Source organism: Nematolebias whitei, chromosome 8 (assembly GCF_014905685.2).
Source record: "Nematolebias whitei isolate Nwh7 chromosome 8, NemWhi1, whole genome shotgun sequence".
Lineage (NCBI taxonomy): Eukaryota > Metazoa > Chordata > Actinopteri > Cyprinodontiformes > Rivulidae > Nematolebias > Nematolebias whitei.
In genome coordinates this window covers 14207824-14222965 of record NC_056505.1, presented here as the reverse complement: position 1 = coordinate 14222965, position 15142 = coordinate 14207824, and the positions used below count along the sequence as shown (strand labels likewise).

The 15142-nt window shown below is 39.1% G+C and overlaps 2 protein-coding genes across 3 annotated transcripts in view; one reads left to right on the top strand and one right to left on the bottom strand.

Moving 5' to 3' along the window:
- cdc14b (cell division cycle 14B) overlaps positions 1-7902 on the top strand; it is a 14116-nt gene extending 6214 nt beyond the window's left edge. Inside the window, exons 12-16 of one of the 2 annotated variants that reach the window (XM_037680977.1) lie at positions 5068-5115; positions 5198-5323; positions 5605-5752; positions 7259-7324; positions 7477-7902. In XM_037680977.1, the coding sequence (XP_037536905.1) occupies positions 5068-5115; positions 5198-5323; positions 5605-5752; positions 7259-7282 (346 nt within the window). In that variant the 3' untranslated portion in view covers positions 7283-7324; positions 7477-7902. Of the gene's footprint in view, positions 1-4437; positions 4594-5067; positions 5116-5197; positions 5324-5604; positions 5753-7258; positions 7325-7476 lie in introns of those variants that run through there. The other variant, XM_037680978.1, reaches the window with a different exon arrangement.
- A 397-nt stretch (positions 7903-8299) lies between these two features.
- LOC119413911 (intracellular hyaluronan-binding protein 4) lies at positions 8300-14666 on the bottom strand. The gene is made up of 8 exons (XM_037680979.1): positions 14291-14666; positions 13651-13777; positions 11058-11195; positions 10909-10980; positions 10761-10835; positions 10458-10629; positions 8583-8768; positions 8300-8425 (listed from the first exon to the last, which is right to left on the bottom strand). Exons 1-8 carry the CDS (start codon positions 14541-14543, stop codon positions 8360-8362), a joined length of 1089 nt encoding a protein of 362 aa, XP_037536907.1. The 5' UTR covers positions 14544-14666; the 3' UTR covers positions 8300-8359.
- Positions 14667-15142: the final 476 nt, after the last annotated feature.

Genomic DNA, 15142 nt, shown 5'->3' with positions numbered 1-15142 from the left:
GAAACGTTTCTTTTTAACAAAAAAACGAAGTCCAGATGACATGATTCAACCTTTTTTGTTGTAATTATTAACCACGTTAAATTTGTCTTTCTGGTCACCTGGTCACTAGGTTATCAGGTCACAGTGTGTGCTGTGTAACTTGGCCGCCTCTCGTTCAGTCAATAGAAGACTTTGGAATATAAAGTATAATCGATACAGCTGAGAGAACACGTTTAGATAAGCACTGAAATGGAAAATCACCGTAAAAAGACAATCGAATAGTATTTATTGTTTTAATAAAATAAGCATGTGTTGCTGAGAAACACTTAGTTGGCAGTTGTTGAAACTGAACTTTAAACACTTGTTTAAAAAGATTCAGTGCCACGCAGTGTAAATTAAAGATTCAAATTGTAAAAGGCCAATTGCTATCTTGTGCATGCGCGTGATTTCATCTGTGCACATGCTAACCCTCCCATTGTTTTTAATGTCTGGTACTAATAAAACAATGTTGGTACGGGTCTGTGCTCAACTCTAGGCTTCAAAATGGCTCCCTAAGCGTCCAGGTGGCATTGTGGTTTATACATCTGCCAACCAAAATTGATTATGTGTTAAGATGGAAGAACGTAAACAATGAAACAGACCTCAGATCCTAATTAGTATCAGTTTATATGACAGTGAAAACATGAGCGCATGGTTTCTAAAGCTTGAAAATTGTCCTTTAAATAGTGCATAGGAGCATAAAATTCTGTGGTTAAACATTAAATGAGTATTCTCAGCTCTGCAGCAGAGGAATGTGTGCTTGAAGTCTAGACACTGTTTAAACTAGAAACCAATTGGAAAAGCCAAACTTGTGATTCATGGATAAAGTATAGCTAATCGTAGGCTGTTGTAGTGAAATGATGTCATGTATTTTTTCTGGTGTTTTGTGTACACAGAACGAGCTTAGATAAATATGAACAATTGTAGCATATTTTTAATTAGCTTTATGCTGTGCTAAAGTGCTAATGCTAACCCACTGCTGATCAGAAAGTATTAAAATAATTTTCCTTCAATTATTATTAGGGTTTTTTTTTTTTTTTAATCTTTGTAAAGTCCACATAATTTGTGCCCACATAAATCAGGCTGTGGAAGTCTGAGTGTCAGCATGGCTGTAGATGGTTGACTGGCCTCTGCCTGTGTACCCATAAGGCTTTGGCTTTTGTTGTCCCATGTCAGGCAGGTGGTAGTGTTCTGCTGCAGCCTCATGGGCACGGCGTGGCCGATGTGCTGCCTGCCATTCAAAAGATAGCCAGAGATATAGTGGGGGAGAGGAAAACAGAGAGAGGATGTGAGGTTTTGTATGAAGGAGGTAAGTGCATGTCACTTCCTTTCCAGCTTACATCCTCTTCCTGTAGAAGTGGTTGCCGTGCCAATTAATGGTATGGCTAACGATGTGGCTGATTTTGAAGTTGTCCTGTTTCTTTGTTTCTCCTTTTTTTTTTTTTTTTTTGTATGACTATGGTGTGAAGTGGATGTGCATTTAGCAGATGCATTACATTTACACGCCTTTATTATTTGCTTCATGAACACGGCAAACTGTTCTGCTTTGATGTTATGGTTTATCTAAGATATTTTCTCAAGTTAAGGCCACTGCACTTTTAATTGTTCAACTAATCAGGGTTTGGAATAAGATCCGGATTCGTTGAAATGAATGTTTTGGTTCTTGGCTTGCACTACTGACATGGCACTAAGTAAGAAAAATATTAAGTGAGACTTGAGATTTTCTTTTTGTGCTGTAGGTACTTTGCCAGCTTCAGTATTTAGACTACAAATGCTTTTTTTATGTACAGGTGCTGGTCATAAAATTTGAATATCATGAAAAAGTTGATTTATTTCAGTAATTCCATTCAAAAAGAAAAACCTGTATATTATATTCATTCATTACACACACACTGATACATTTCAAATGTTTATTTCTTTTAATGTTGATGATTATAACTGACAACTAATGAAAACCCCAAATTCAGTATCTCAGAAAATTAGAATATTGCAAAAAGGTTCAATATTGAAGACACCTGATGCCACACTCTAATCAGCTAATTAACTCAGAACACCTGAAATGCTTTAAATGGTTTCTCTGTGTAGTTCTGTAGGCTACACAATCATGGGGAAGACTGCTGACTTGACAGACTTGTCCAAAAGACGACCATTGACACCTTGCACAAGGAAGGCAAGCCATAAAAGGTCATTGCTAAAGAGTCTGGCTGTTCACAGAGCTCTGTGTCCAAGCACATAATAGAGAGGCAAAGGGAAGGAAATATATGGTAGAAAAAAAGTGTACAAGCAATAGGGATAACTGCACCCTGGAGAGGATTGTGAAACAAAACCCATTCCAAAATGTGGAGGAGATTCACAAAGAATGGACTGCAGCTAGGGTCAGTGCTTCAAGAACCACCACGCACAGATGTATGCAAGACATGGGTTTCAGCTGTTGCATTCCTTGTGTCAAGCCACTCTTGAACAAGAGACACCGTCAGAAGCATCTCGCCTGGGGCTGCTGCTGAGTGGTCCAAAGTTATGTTCTCTGATGAAAGTCAATTTTGCATTCCCTTTGGAAATCAAGGTCCCAGAGTCTGGAGGAAGAGAGGAGAGGCACAGAATCCATGTTACTTGAGGTCCAGTGTCAAGTTTCCACAGTCAGTGATGGTTTGTGGTGCTATATCTGCGGGTGTTGGTCCACTGTGTTTTCTGTGGTCCAAGGTCAACGCAGCCGTCTGCGGGTGTTGGTCCACTGTGTTTTTTGAGGTCCAAGGTCAACGCAGCCACCTACAAGGAAGTTTTGGAGCACTTCATGCTTCCTGCTGCTGACCAACTTTATGGAGATGCAGATTTCAGTTTCCAACAGGACTTGGCACCTGCACACAATGCCAAAGCTAGCAGTACCTGGTTTAAGGACCATGGTATCCCTGCTCTTAATTGGCCAGAAAACTCGCCTGATCTTAACCCCATAGAAAATCTATGAAGTATTGTGAAGAGGAAGATGCAATACGCCAGACCCAACAATTCAGAAGAGCTGAAGGCCACTATCAGAGCAACCTGGGCTCTCATAACACCTGAGCAGTGCCACAGACTGATCGACTCCATGCCACGCTGCATTACTGCAGTCATGCAGGCAAAAGGAGCCCCAACTAAGTATTGATGATGTACATGCTTGTACTTTTCATGTTCAGACTTTTCGGTTGGTCAACATTTCTAAAAAAAAAAATTTTTATTTTTTTATTTTTTTTATTACTACTCTCAAGTAATATTCTAATTTTCTGAGATACTGAATTTGGGGTTTTCATTATTGTCAGTTATAATCATCAACATAAAAAACCTAACATTTGAAATATATTGTTCTGTGTGTAATGAATGAATATAATATACAAGTTTCACTTTTTGAATGGAATTACTGAAATAAACTTTTTCATGATATTCTAATTGTATGACCAGCACCTGTATACGGTAGTTATTTTGCATTATTTATAGTGTTTCATTTTAATTTGTAGCTTTACAAGTATGGATAAATTCCACCCGATCCTCATTCTCATGAAAAGAATTGCTGTGATCTTCTGAGAGGGTAACGGGATGAAAATGGGTTCTCGTCCATTCTCAAGAGGGAGTTGAGGCAGTAGAAAGATTTGCTTGCAATTTAGGGCATAAGCTGAATCGGTGTATGTGCTGCAAAACAAACATCAAATTTCAAGTTTAACTTGACCATCTGGCTTCTCTGTTTTATGATGTAACACTGCGCTGCATGGTGAATTCCAGGGACGATCAGAACAATGTTTATCCTCACTTTCCTTCATCTTTTCTGCCTTTTCATGCATGGCGTAAGGCGCAAAACCCCTTGGACATGCATGCGTGCACATGCCTCTGTTCTATCGGTGTTTGTGTCTAACGTGATAATGTTGGGCTGGGATCATTGTTGATGGTCTGTTGGTTTTCCATTGTTTCTCTGACTGGATCAGTACATTTAGACCACCTGAGCTTTACCTTCTGCAGGTTTTGAAATCAATATAAAAAAAATGAAGGTATGTGCAAGAACTCTTTAGATAGTGAATTATAATAATCAAATCAGTATATTGACAAACTGCCATCAACAGCTAAGTGTTTGTTGTAATTTTTGTGTGTATTTTTCCTCAAATTTATTTTCTTGAAAACTTTCATTTCTTTAAATGGATTTATAATTTCAACATGTTACAAATCAAAAGATCACAGTAACACTTTTCTTAAAATACTCCTCAAAATGGAAAACAAAACCTATTTTCTGGCACTGCTGCATACAAGGCTGTTTGAAGGGGGTTTGATCTAATCCAGTCCCGGTGGAAAAGCACAACATCAGAGGTTTTGTGTCCTGCCCAGACGTCTCTTGTCTCTCCTTCCTTTTTTTTGTTTTGTTTTTTTGTTTTGCTCTTGTTGGATTTGTCCTCCTTTCAGATGGCTGGTAGCCATGCTGCTCTCCCTGTGTAGCCTTGCCCTGTGGTGGATTGTGTATGGCTTCCCTTCTTCCATCCTGCATTTCTGTATAGACGGGTTAGGATTTCACTGAGTTCTGCTGCCCGTCAGCCCCCTCAAAAAACCTGTCCTGCCCCTCCTTCTGGAACTAACTGAGAATGCTGTAAGTGAGCCCCTGGTCTCTCCTTTTTTTTTATTCCCAATCTAAATTAGAAACTTGTTCAAAATGTATCATTTGTGTCAGTATAACAAGCTTAAAGATGATGAGCAGAGACAGATTTTAGAAATCTCAACTTGTCTTTATCACCATTTTCTGTACGTGATTTTATACCACGACACTGATCATCCTGCCATTCCTAAACTCCATGCTCGGCTAGTTGTGTTTTCTTGGGAGTTGTGACTCAAACTGCTCAACAGTAAAGTCTTGTTAAATAATGCCCCTCTCTGGCTTGATCTGGTGCTGTAGTTGGCTGTACTAACCCAACCTGGATGCTTAATGCAGTACTAATTTAACAACATATCTTTCTGCCTATTTCTTTAGTCTTTTCCTACTCTCTTCTCTTTCTATACATGAGCTTTGTAAATTTAAGTCATGTTATTGTGTCTTTACAGACAGGAAGAGAATAAAATACACACTCGGTCGTCGTCGCAGTCCCCTAGGTAAAATGTGCTCACAGGATGAAGACATTCAGACTAATTTTAAAACATGGCATAAACTAATAGATGTTCATCTCGTCTGCAGCAAGGTCATCATTCAGACCGATGTGCAGGGTGGCAAGACCGGCGTCGGATCGCTAGCTCTGTCTGACCCCTCAGAGAGCAGGAAGAGGACCAGAACCTCGCTGCCAGCTAATGGAGTAGGAGGAAGGTCAGTGAGTCAATTTAACACAAGCGCACTCTCAAATAACAAATCAGGATGGAAGACACCTTTTAAGTGTGTACATCAGATGCATTTCATTGCTGACAGCTCGTTTAACAGCTAACAATAATTTAGATTATCCTTGTTTACTACTTTATGGAAGCAAGCGTGCTGGTTGTTTTGAATGGGTTTTATGTGGTATTGACACACAGCTGAAAAGCAGTCAAGAGGCTAAAGCCACTCATAGTTCCTTTGTGGGGTAAATTAACAGCTTCCCTTCTCTCTGCCAGCTCCCTGTGCCAAACCAGACTGGTCAGATCTCTAGGCAACTTGCATGTCGTGACTGGCAGCAGTGATCCAATGTGTTGTGAGCCATGTGGCAGCCATAGAGACAAAGGCCCCCTCATCAACTTTAACACAACATGGGGCCACCTGCAGGCAAGCTCCTTTAGACACACACCGAGACAGAACTTGGGACTGCATTTACAAAAAGAGAGGACAAACACTTGATATTTTTTTAAAAAGCAGGAATGGTTGGGTTCCTCCATTCAAAATTTCATTTATGGTGTAACAGAGTAAAAAATGAAAAGGCGTGTTATCTTTCAACATCAAAGAAGAAGATTAAGAAGAAATAATTAATGACAGGAGGGGCACGTGCCGAAGTTGCACTTAAAACTTTTAACATGTTTACAGTGCAAATGTAAATTTAAAATTTTTTAAAATACTGATCTCCCATACATTTTATCTTTATGAAAATACAACTTACAAACACAACCTTGTCAAAAACAACTTCTAATGTGATTGTTAAAAATACTGACAACTAAAACATAGAATAGACTACAAAAAAAACTTGAATAGGGACTATATGCAAAACACCGCAAAAATTTCTCTGTCATTTGCAAGAATAAAGTTCTAGATCAGAGGTTTGCAACGTTTATGATCAAAAGAGCCATTTTTACACTTCATTCACTAAATTAAGTGTTCAGAGCTGCAACAACCTGCTACAACTGTGATTATCAACTAGTGGCCCATGAGCCACTTCAGTTTTGTTGGAGACGACTTGTGGCCACTGGCCAGTAGGGGTGACAAAGCTAAAATATGATTATTATTTTTTTATATCTATCTATATCTACATCTATATAGACAGACTTTTACAATGTAATACATGAAAAGATCAGATTCTTGTACAGAGGGGGAAAATAGTTTTTAAATAAAAAAAATCTCATGAACTACAGACCTATGTATTATTTATTTATTGTGGAAACAAGTATTGAAATAAAGCAAAAGTCAAAGCGAGTATTTGCAAAAGAAAACAGCTAAAACTAGTACTTTTGTTGTTGTTTGTAGAACCACCAATACAATTCAGTTTGATGGTAGTTTTGGTCAAAGCTTGAAAGAGCTGCAGGTTGCAGACCCGTCCTAGATGCCTACAAGGCTTAGCTTCTACTAAAGTATTTTATAAGCAGTGACATGTACACAAAATATACATTTTTTTTAATTTGGTCATACCTTATTTACTTAGCTGTTAATTTTAAACAGAAATTTTGATCCGAGGTGCCAAACTATTTTAATTATTTGGGTTTTAGCAGCCATGGGATCCTTCGAGTCAAATTCTCATGTAAATTCCGTCTAAGGTTTTGAGGCTCAGTGTGCTCAGTCTCCCTTATATTTCCATACACAACATCTGTATATTGTCGCATAGTTTCCAGTCTCAACTTATTAGGATGCTGTGTTCTTACCTTGAACTGCCTCAGTCTCTGCTCCTTTTTTCTTGCTGGTCCTTCAACAGCATCTTCTGGAGTATGACTGGCTTATAGCTCTTCTGGATCCTGCTGCTCACTGTGTGATCTGCCTTTGGACACCACTCTAGTGTTTCGGGCGTTCTTTATGTGTACTCGTCTGTAATGCTCAAATCTTTCCATCTTTATTTCTTACATGCAACAGATGCACTGTCTCCCGAGGACGTAAAGCTCGCAGCTCTTTACAATCAATTAGATTTTCCAGATTATGGTATCTATACCTTTTCACTTTAACATTTACCGTTTGAAAAAAAAAAAATATCATTTTGCTTCTTAAAAATTGTGGGAAACATAGCAATTACATGCAGAGCAAATTCACAGCGTCACTGATTTTTGTTTTTGTTTGTTTCCCCTTTTTTCCAGTCACTCCATACCCAAAGCTAGAGCTCCTCTCCTTCGATAAGCTTGTGGATCTGGGAATTCTGACGTCATCCAACGTGTTCAGATATACAACTCATTTTTATCAATTCTTTTTTAAAAGGCCAGCACAAATCTTAACCAAGTCACTAAAAGTGGATTTTATATTTTTCAACTCTGCATCATGAAATGAACTGTTTGAATCTAGTTTTGTACTTTGTGACGCATGCAGTAGCAAACGTCAGATTAAACTACTAACATGTAATGTTTAAAAATCAAGAGATTCTAAGAAGTGCAAACATTTAGATTTTAGCTTTAATGGGTTTTTAAAAAAAGAAATCTATAGCTGGAGCTGGTCTAGAATTTGAAGTACCGGTAAAAATGTACTTTATGCCCCATTTGCAAGAGGAGCAACAGTGGGAGCCCTTTAAATATGTATTAAAAATAATGTGTGCACTTGTACTGCCATGCAATATCCTATTTGTACTATTCATTTATCGTTTCAGCTTCAGTACTTTAAAGCTGTTCATATGTAAACATTATACAAAGTTTGTATTTTGTAAATATTTTGTACTGTTAAAATCATGCCATAAAAACAGTCCTTACAGGGTTCTGTTTAACTTTGTTGATAATCCAAAAGATTTTTTTTTATATAAACTTGCACTTAAAATCATTGACTTGTGGTTTTACATGCTTTTCGGTGCTGAAAAATATGGAGTTATATTGATCAAGATGAAATTGCCAACCAGAAATCTTTGGTTTAGGATGAGATATTTCCCTAGTCACCAAACTACCTTGCAAAAAGCCTTTATTATTGAACAGTGCATGCAATACAACAGAAACTCAAACTGAAACGTGAACCATTTGAAGTAGAAGGTGAGTGTATCCATTACTTTCCTGCTGACAGTGCAGGGAAGTCTTCTGGATCATCTGGATTAGGTGCCAGATCTTCCTCCTAATCAGAAAACAATCAGAACGCATTGATGTTCCCGAAAAAAAAAATGCCAATAGGCAATAATGCATCATTCTGCTATAGCAGAACTATTGATTGCACCACTTTTTTCTGGATAACACATTAAGTACTAGTCAGAGGTCTGTGGAAGTTAACATACCTTGTCAAATGTGGGCTTGGCTCTCTCGGAGCAAAAGTTTTGACCACCCCGTGCTCCCCTTCCTCTGCCTCCTCGGCTTGGGCGTCCAAGATTCCCAAAATTGATGTCCAAGCGGGTGGTGATGTCATTCACAGACCTACGGAGGAAGTTCCCGTCGTCCTCCATCTCCACAATCTCCTTAGAGTTCTGAAAATATGAAGCGAGTGCCAGTTATAGACCAGTGCTTAAATATTTTGGCATTGAAAACCATTCAAAATATACAAATATTTATAAAATAAATCATATTAGGTGGCATGTGATCTATAGGCTCCATTTACCGGTAATTTATCAGGTTGGCATCTAAAATGATAATACCCCATTAATGGCAACAGACACGCAGAATTGGTTGAACGTAAATCAGAAAATAAAGAAAACGTTCAGATAAAAAATGCACATTAAAGTAACTTGTATAAAGCATTTACCGGTAGTATTCACACAATCTTGCAACTCTTTGTTGAACCGTGAACCCCCAAACATTTAGAGTTTCAACAAACACCTTCTGTGGAAACCCCAGTTAGATAAGATATGGATGCTCACCTACAGTTATCACTGTTCATTTTCTAAGACTTGTTTCCACCCCATCCATTTTTCCGTTGCCAAGTTACGTACTCAAAGTAATTTGCAATGCATTGTGGTCTTGATAGATTCATGCCTACGTCCGATTCTTTAACATCCAATTCATATTTTGTCATTTGTGTATATTTGTTCCCATCACAGACTGGCCTCCTTGTCCAATGAGAAATTCTTACATTTGACGTCTCTGCTTTGCGCCAACTTATTGCATTGATCCTGTGGCAGTCATTTGACACCTGGCAACGTTGCACTTTGAGGACATTTTGTTCTCAATGTAAATTGCCGATAAAATTTTATAGATATGTTTGTATACAAGTCAATTTTTAAAAAGCAAGAGGAAAAAAAGGACCAAAAAACTAGAGTTAAATGTAGACCTTGAATACAGGGAGTAACTATGAATGCACTTCTGGCATGGTGTCTATAGAGTTTATACATGTAACTAGGGGTGTACCGATAAATCGGCCCCGATTTCCTTAATTTGGGGAAATCAGCAGATACTTGCATGAGAAACCGATTTAACAGATTTTTTTTTTTTTAGTTTTAACAACACTCGTCTAAACTTCATTTATATTTCAGAGCACTACCTCATGGCCAATTAAAAAAAAAAAGTGTATCGTTTCTAGTATATTGTTCAAGGGTATTATTTTCAATAAAATAACACTGAAAATTGAAGGTGCATTGTGACCTTATAACACCTGACAGTGTTGCTTAAAAAAAATAAATCTGTATCGGCCAAAATCGGAATTGGCAGGTCACACTTTTTAGAAAATCGTGATCGACCAGAAAATGCAATCGGTGCACCCCTAGTAGTAAGTGAAAAGGTCCATTTTCTGCCTCTTGTCTGTCATCTCAATTCCCAGCAACACTTTCCAGCTCAGCTCCAGGGGTAACCCAAGGTGCTCAGAGGTTGGAGCAGATGCATAATCCCTCCAGTCAGTCCACCCCAGTATTACATTTGAATATGAATTAAAACACCAGTAAGTATAACAAAATTTCCCAGTAGTAGATTTTCACGTCCCTCGTGACCCATTCTAGAAAATTGGTTAGCTTGGTTTTCAGATTATGGTACAGTTCATCCCTTATTCTCCAGTGAAATCTGACCACGGTCTACAGACTAGTCATTCCCTTACACAGCTACATCTACTCGCCCAACTATCTTTAAGCCATATTTGTAAATAATTTCAGGCTCTTTCTGTGTATTTAAAAAAAAAAAAAAGTCCCTCGTGAGATGCGATTTGCAACATTCATTTAAATTCCACTTACCTCCAGATATTTAGACTGGTGGATGACCTTTGCTTTGGAAGGGATCTTGTCTTGCGCTTTGCGGATATTAAACTCCGCTTTGGAACGACTCATCTCCTGGATAGACTTCCACTCATCCAGGGTCATCTCCATGGCAACCTGGACCACCATCTCATTGTCCTCGTCCGTCACTCTAAATCATTAACAGAGATGGCAAAATGTATTGCAGTACTGGCACGCATTGCATTTTCACGTCATTCGTTTCCTTTTTTTTTTTTTTTTTTTACGTATTAATTTTCAAGAACACGTTCACGGAAAACTCACTGATTTGGATTCTCCTCCAAAGGCATTTGGGGCTCCTCGGATTTGACAGCAGCATCAGACGTCTCCATCAGCTCACTTCAGAAATCAAACAAACTTATCATTGTATTGAAGTAAACAAGTTGTCACTTCCACGCTGAAGTTGGCGGACCTTGCAGCTTCCCCAACAGAGCCCCAGTTCCACGGTCCTCTTCCTCCTCTCTTTTCCTCTGTAGAGATACCCCTGAAATTATTACATTATAACTGATTATCCACATCAAGAAAAGCTTTTAAAATCCATACTTGGACAAAGACGCTTACGTTCCATCGTGCCGATCATACTCTCTCTTGCCTCGCTGGTAAAAGTTGTCAGAGTTCCTTGTGTGTCCCCCACCTCTTGTTCCTCTTCTACCTCTGATCCCCCCTCTGCCACCGAAGTCCGAGTCATCATAGGAGGACCTGGCAGTCAGAGAAATACAAATTACAGTAACTATTTTATAAATTTAAACCCTACTGCCAAGAAAACTTTCAAACGCTGATGGGGAAAACTGTCACGGCTGCCTAAAAACTAAAGCACATGCAATATATACATATGTACAAGTAAATGTACATGCTGCAATTATTAAAAACAAACTAGGCACAAAAACAGTGAAATTATGGAGTACAATACAGTAGTTCCTCGTTTAGTGCGGGTCTTTCGTACCATGTCCCCCCCACGATAAGTGAAAAACCGCAAGTAGGGAGACAGTAGTCCAAGTACGGTAAACTTTGTCATGTTTGCAGGTAGGGGTGTAAATCACCAGCTTTACCACAATATGAGATATTGATTTGTTTGTATGACGATACGATTTTTCTCGATCACAAAGTCCGTCACGATACGATTTTGATTCGATTCAGTTCACGTCTGCGATCGATATATTGAGATATCAAAAATACATTTGCAAGAACAATTCAGAAATGATTTAACCATTTCATTTCTGTTATTACAGGCACTTAAATAAGAAAACGTTTTTTCTTAAGGAAAAAATAAAAATAAAGGACCTGTTCAGTATCGTCTCACATTTCTCATGTTTAAGTGCATTTTTTTTAAACCAGTTAACTTAAGTGTCCTGTTACCTTTTAGTTATAAAGAAAAAATAGATCTTGAGCTTACGTAACATTTCTGTCAATGCCGTGTTTCTTCTTCAGGTGAACGGACAAATTTGTTGCATTTCCCCGAGTATTTTAACTCACACAGTCACCTGTTGTATACGTCATGAGTTTTGTCTGTTGAGCCGTCCTCCTGTTGGAATCTAAAATATTTCCACAGTTTTGATTTAAATCCAGCAGGAGTGTGAATTTCATTATCTGCGTTTTCTGCCTCGTCTGCCATGTTGCTGAGACGGCCGCAGAGCGCAGCCGCGCACGGAAATGGTGACAGACGTTCCTCGGGAATTTCAAAATAAAAGCGTATTTTAAAGAGGACATGAATCTGTTTACTGATTCAATTATATTGTGGCAAAATTAATCATTTAATCAATATATCAATGTAAAATTGATGCATGTTACACCTTTATTTGCATGTGCCGGTAAATGTGTCAGGATGCAATCGCACTCATCGCCTGTTACTCCAAATCTCCCACCTTGTGTAAATAAATTAAAAAATTTTTTTTTAAATACTTTTATATTTTAAGTTAACAATCCATGCAGCATGGATTATTTATTTAAAATGTTACAGTACTTGAATTTAAATTGTAGAGAAGGGTAGCAGTTCTGCTGCACGGAGCAGAAATGTACTTCTTGATCAATTGCACTGAAACAACTGAACATGGTAGTTCTAAAATAATTTAAAATAACCCAACACATATTTTGTGATTATGATGATTTTATGACACGATATACTTTGAATTATAAAATGGAAGACAAAAGTCTATCGGTGCATTTGGACAGCAAAGGGTTAACCCTTCACAAAGCCGATACAGCACGAGAAGTGTGTGGCAGAGAGTGGAGATCATGACAGGCTGCAGGAGGGAGCTTCCCCCTGCACATGTGGGCTGCACACAGGTGCAAAAACACTTTATTTTAAATAAACAATCCACGGCTCATCCATCAGCCAATTGTGTCATGTCCAATCTTACTTGGAAAAACCGCAATATAGTGAATCCGCGAACCATGAAGTAGCGAGGGACTACTGTATATAATTTTGTAAAATCTTGATATAAACGTCACATCATGAGGTTAAGGGTTCAAAGGGGATTAAAATGCAATGCAAGTCAACAGTTTTTTCTAGATTCACAGCAAATTTTGAACGCTCAGATTATCGAAATCCGTTAATGACAAGCAGTAAATTATAAAAAGACATTTATCTAAGATTAATGATAAGCGAACACTTAAGTCAACACAGCCTTCACATTTGCAAATCGGTTCACAAACAACCCAACATCCCCTTTATCCACAGCAGCAGCATGGCAACAGCTTTTTCACAACTCAAACTCATCTGTTCAAGTTAAGCTTACTTGCTCTAATTGGCCATTTCTTTGCAATTTGATTTTTCGTTCAGCGCTTTTTGGTTGCGATTTTGTACTTTATCGTTTTTATTTTTGTAAAGGTGTCGTACATGATGCTTTAACATTTGCATCACTTGTATTACATAATGTAGTACCCTAACTCATCCATCTTAATATTAACAAAATAAATAACTAAAAATAATTTTATTGTAAAATGTTAAACTACTTGATTTAACTTGCTTCATTGTTTGTATCCCAATTGAGTAGTGACCTTGGAAGATGACAAAAAAGAATTATAAAGTGCTACTATACAGAAAAACATTTCTTTCCAGAACACAGACGAAAGAAACTTGACTAAATGCAGTAAAACAAACTTCTTTATATGCACACAGCTTAATCATTGGAGCAGAATTCTCCACCATACATACTTGGGGACAGAGAACTCCAGAGGTGGCTCGTCCTGGTTGGCTCTTCGTTGGCCGGCAGCAGCTCTTCTCGTGTTCCTCGGGGCCTCATATCTTCCATCTCTCTCAATCACTGCCTGCTGCTTGTTCACTGAGGACACAATGCAAGTTAATGCATCCCCACCTTGAATTACTTTTATTTTATTTTTTAAGAGAACTAACCAGTCAATTTAAGAAGGATTTATTCAATGTGCTTGCCAGGAAAAAGACAAAGAGGAGATATATGGATGAAGAGAGGACATGGAGGTGAAGACGGAGGAAGATGGAGAAGGGTGACTCAAGGAAAAGATGAAAATAAGCTTCTTTATTTTTTTTGCAATACTTTGTAAAGCCATATCTAGACTTTTTTTTCTACTTTTGAACACTTAAATCCCCGTTTGCTCTATTAAACCCACCTTTAGGTCAAATAAATGTTTTTCTAACACTTAAGACATTAAACTGTTTTTTCCCTGAATGGTTGGTATTCGACAGGAAAGTTGGTTTGTTCACATCCAGTCTGCTCCTGCAGAGAAACGCACGTGCTGACTCTGCATCATCAGCAGCTGACTCAGTCCAGAACCTCCTGCACCGACTGGGTCGCAGTGATGGACTCGGTCCAGCTCACCTGGAACCGGGTTCTGGACCTCCGAAGCGACCGGGGCTCGTCTGTTCCGCTGGGACTCCTTCAGGCCGGGCTTCTTCTGCTGCCTGCTCCTCCTCTCCTCCTCCTCCTCCTCCTTCTGCTGCTGCTTCTTCTTCTTCCTTCTCTCCTTCTCCAGCTCCACCTCGCTCATCAGGTCGAACGGATCGGCTGCGTCGTCGTCCAGGAGGTCCCCGAACCTGTTCGCCACGACGCACCCGAAGGCGTCCTGCAGCATTTTTCACCTGCCTGTGAGGGACACGAGAACCGTTCACGAGCTGCGGACATGAAACACGCTGCGAACAGCAAGGCCCGAACTGAACACGGCTCCGTTTGGCTGCACGGATTACAGAGCTGTGCGTCCGCGGGTTTTAAACGTTTGCACGTGCGCACGCCACAACACGCCCACGTGCTCGTTAATAGGCGGATCGATTCGCGTTGCACGAGCTTGGCTCAAGCTGCTTCGTCAAAACTGGAAAGTTGAACAAAAAGAGTAAAAGGGCGTTTTTAAATTGAGTTATTAAGAAGAACAAATGTCTTTTTCTCTTGTTCGAGTCCCCGAGGCTCAATGGGATTAACCTGTATAAATAAAAGTTGAATGGAAAAAAAACAACCAAGCTTCTGAAAAAAACTTTAGCCATGGCATGCCCAAACTCAGGGCCCGGGTGGGACTCTGGAGTTTCATGCCTCAGACTGACCCACTTTAGATCATGATCTAAAATCATGTAAACTTACATCAGGGGCGATTCTAGACTATTCCCTTTTAGGGGTGCTCCGCCCCCAGTGCTGACAATATGCTCTTGACTTGATGTGTGTGGGGGGGGGGGGGGGGGGGGG

Bases quoted from the DNA above. Each gene is read 5' to 3' on its own strand.
- LOC119413911 (XM_037680979.1), bottom strand. From the start codon at position 14,543: ATGCTGCAGGACGCCTTCGGGTGCGTCGTGGCGAACAGGTTCGGGGAC. The intron at 11,196-13,650 runs GTATGTATGGTG...TCTGACTGCCAG, and splicing joins CTGGAGTTCTCTGTCCCCAA to GTCCTCCTATGATGACTCGG. The intron at 10,836-10,908 runs GTCCGCCAACTT...TGATTTCTGAAG, and splicing joins TCTGTTGGGGAAGCTGCAAG to TGAGCTGATGGAGACGTCTG.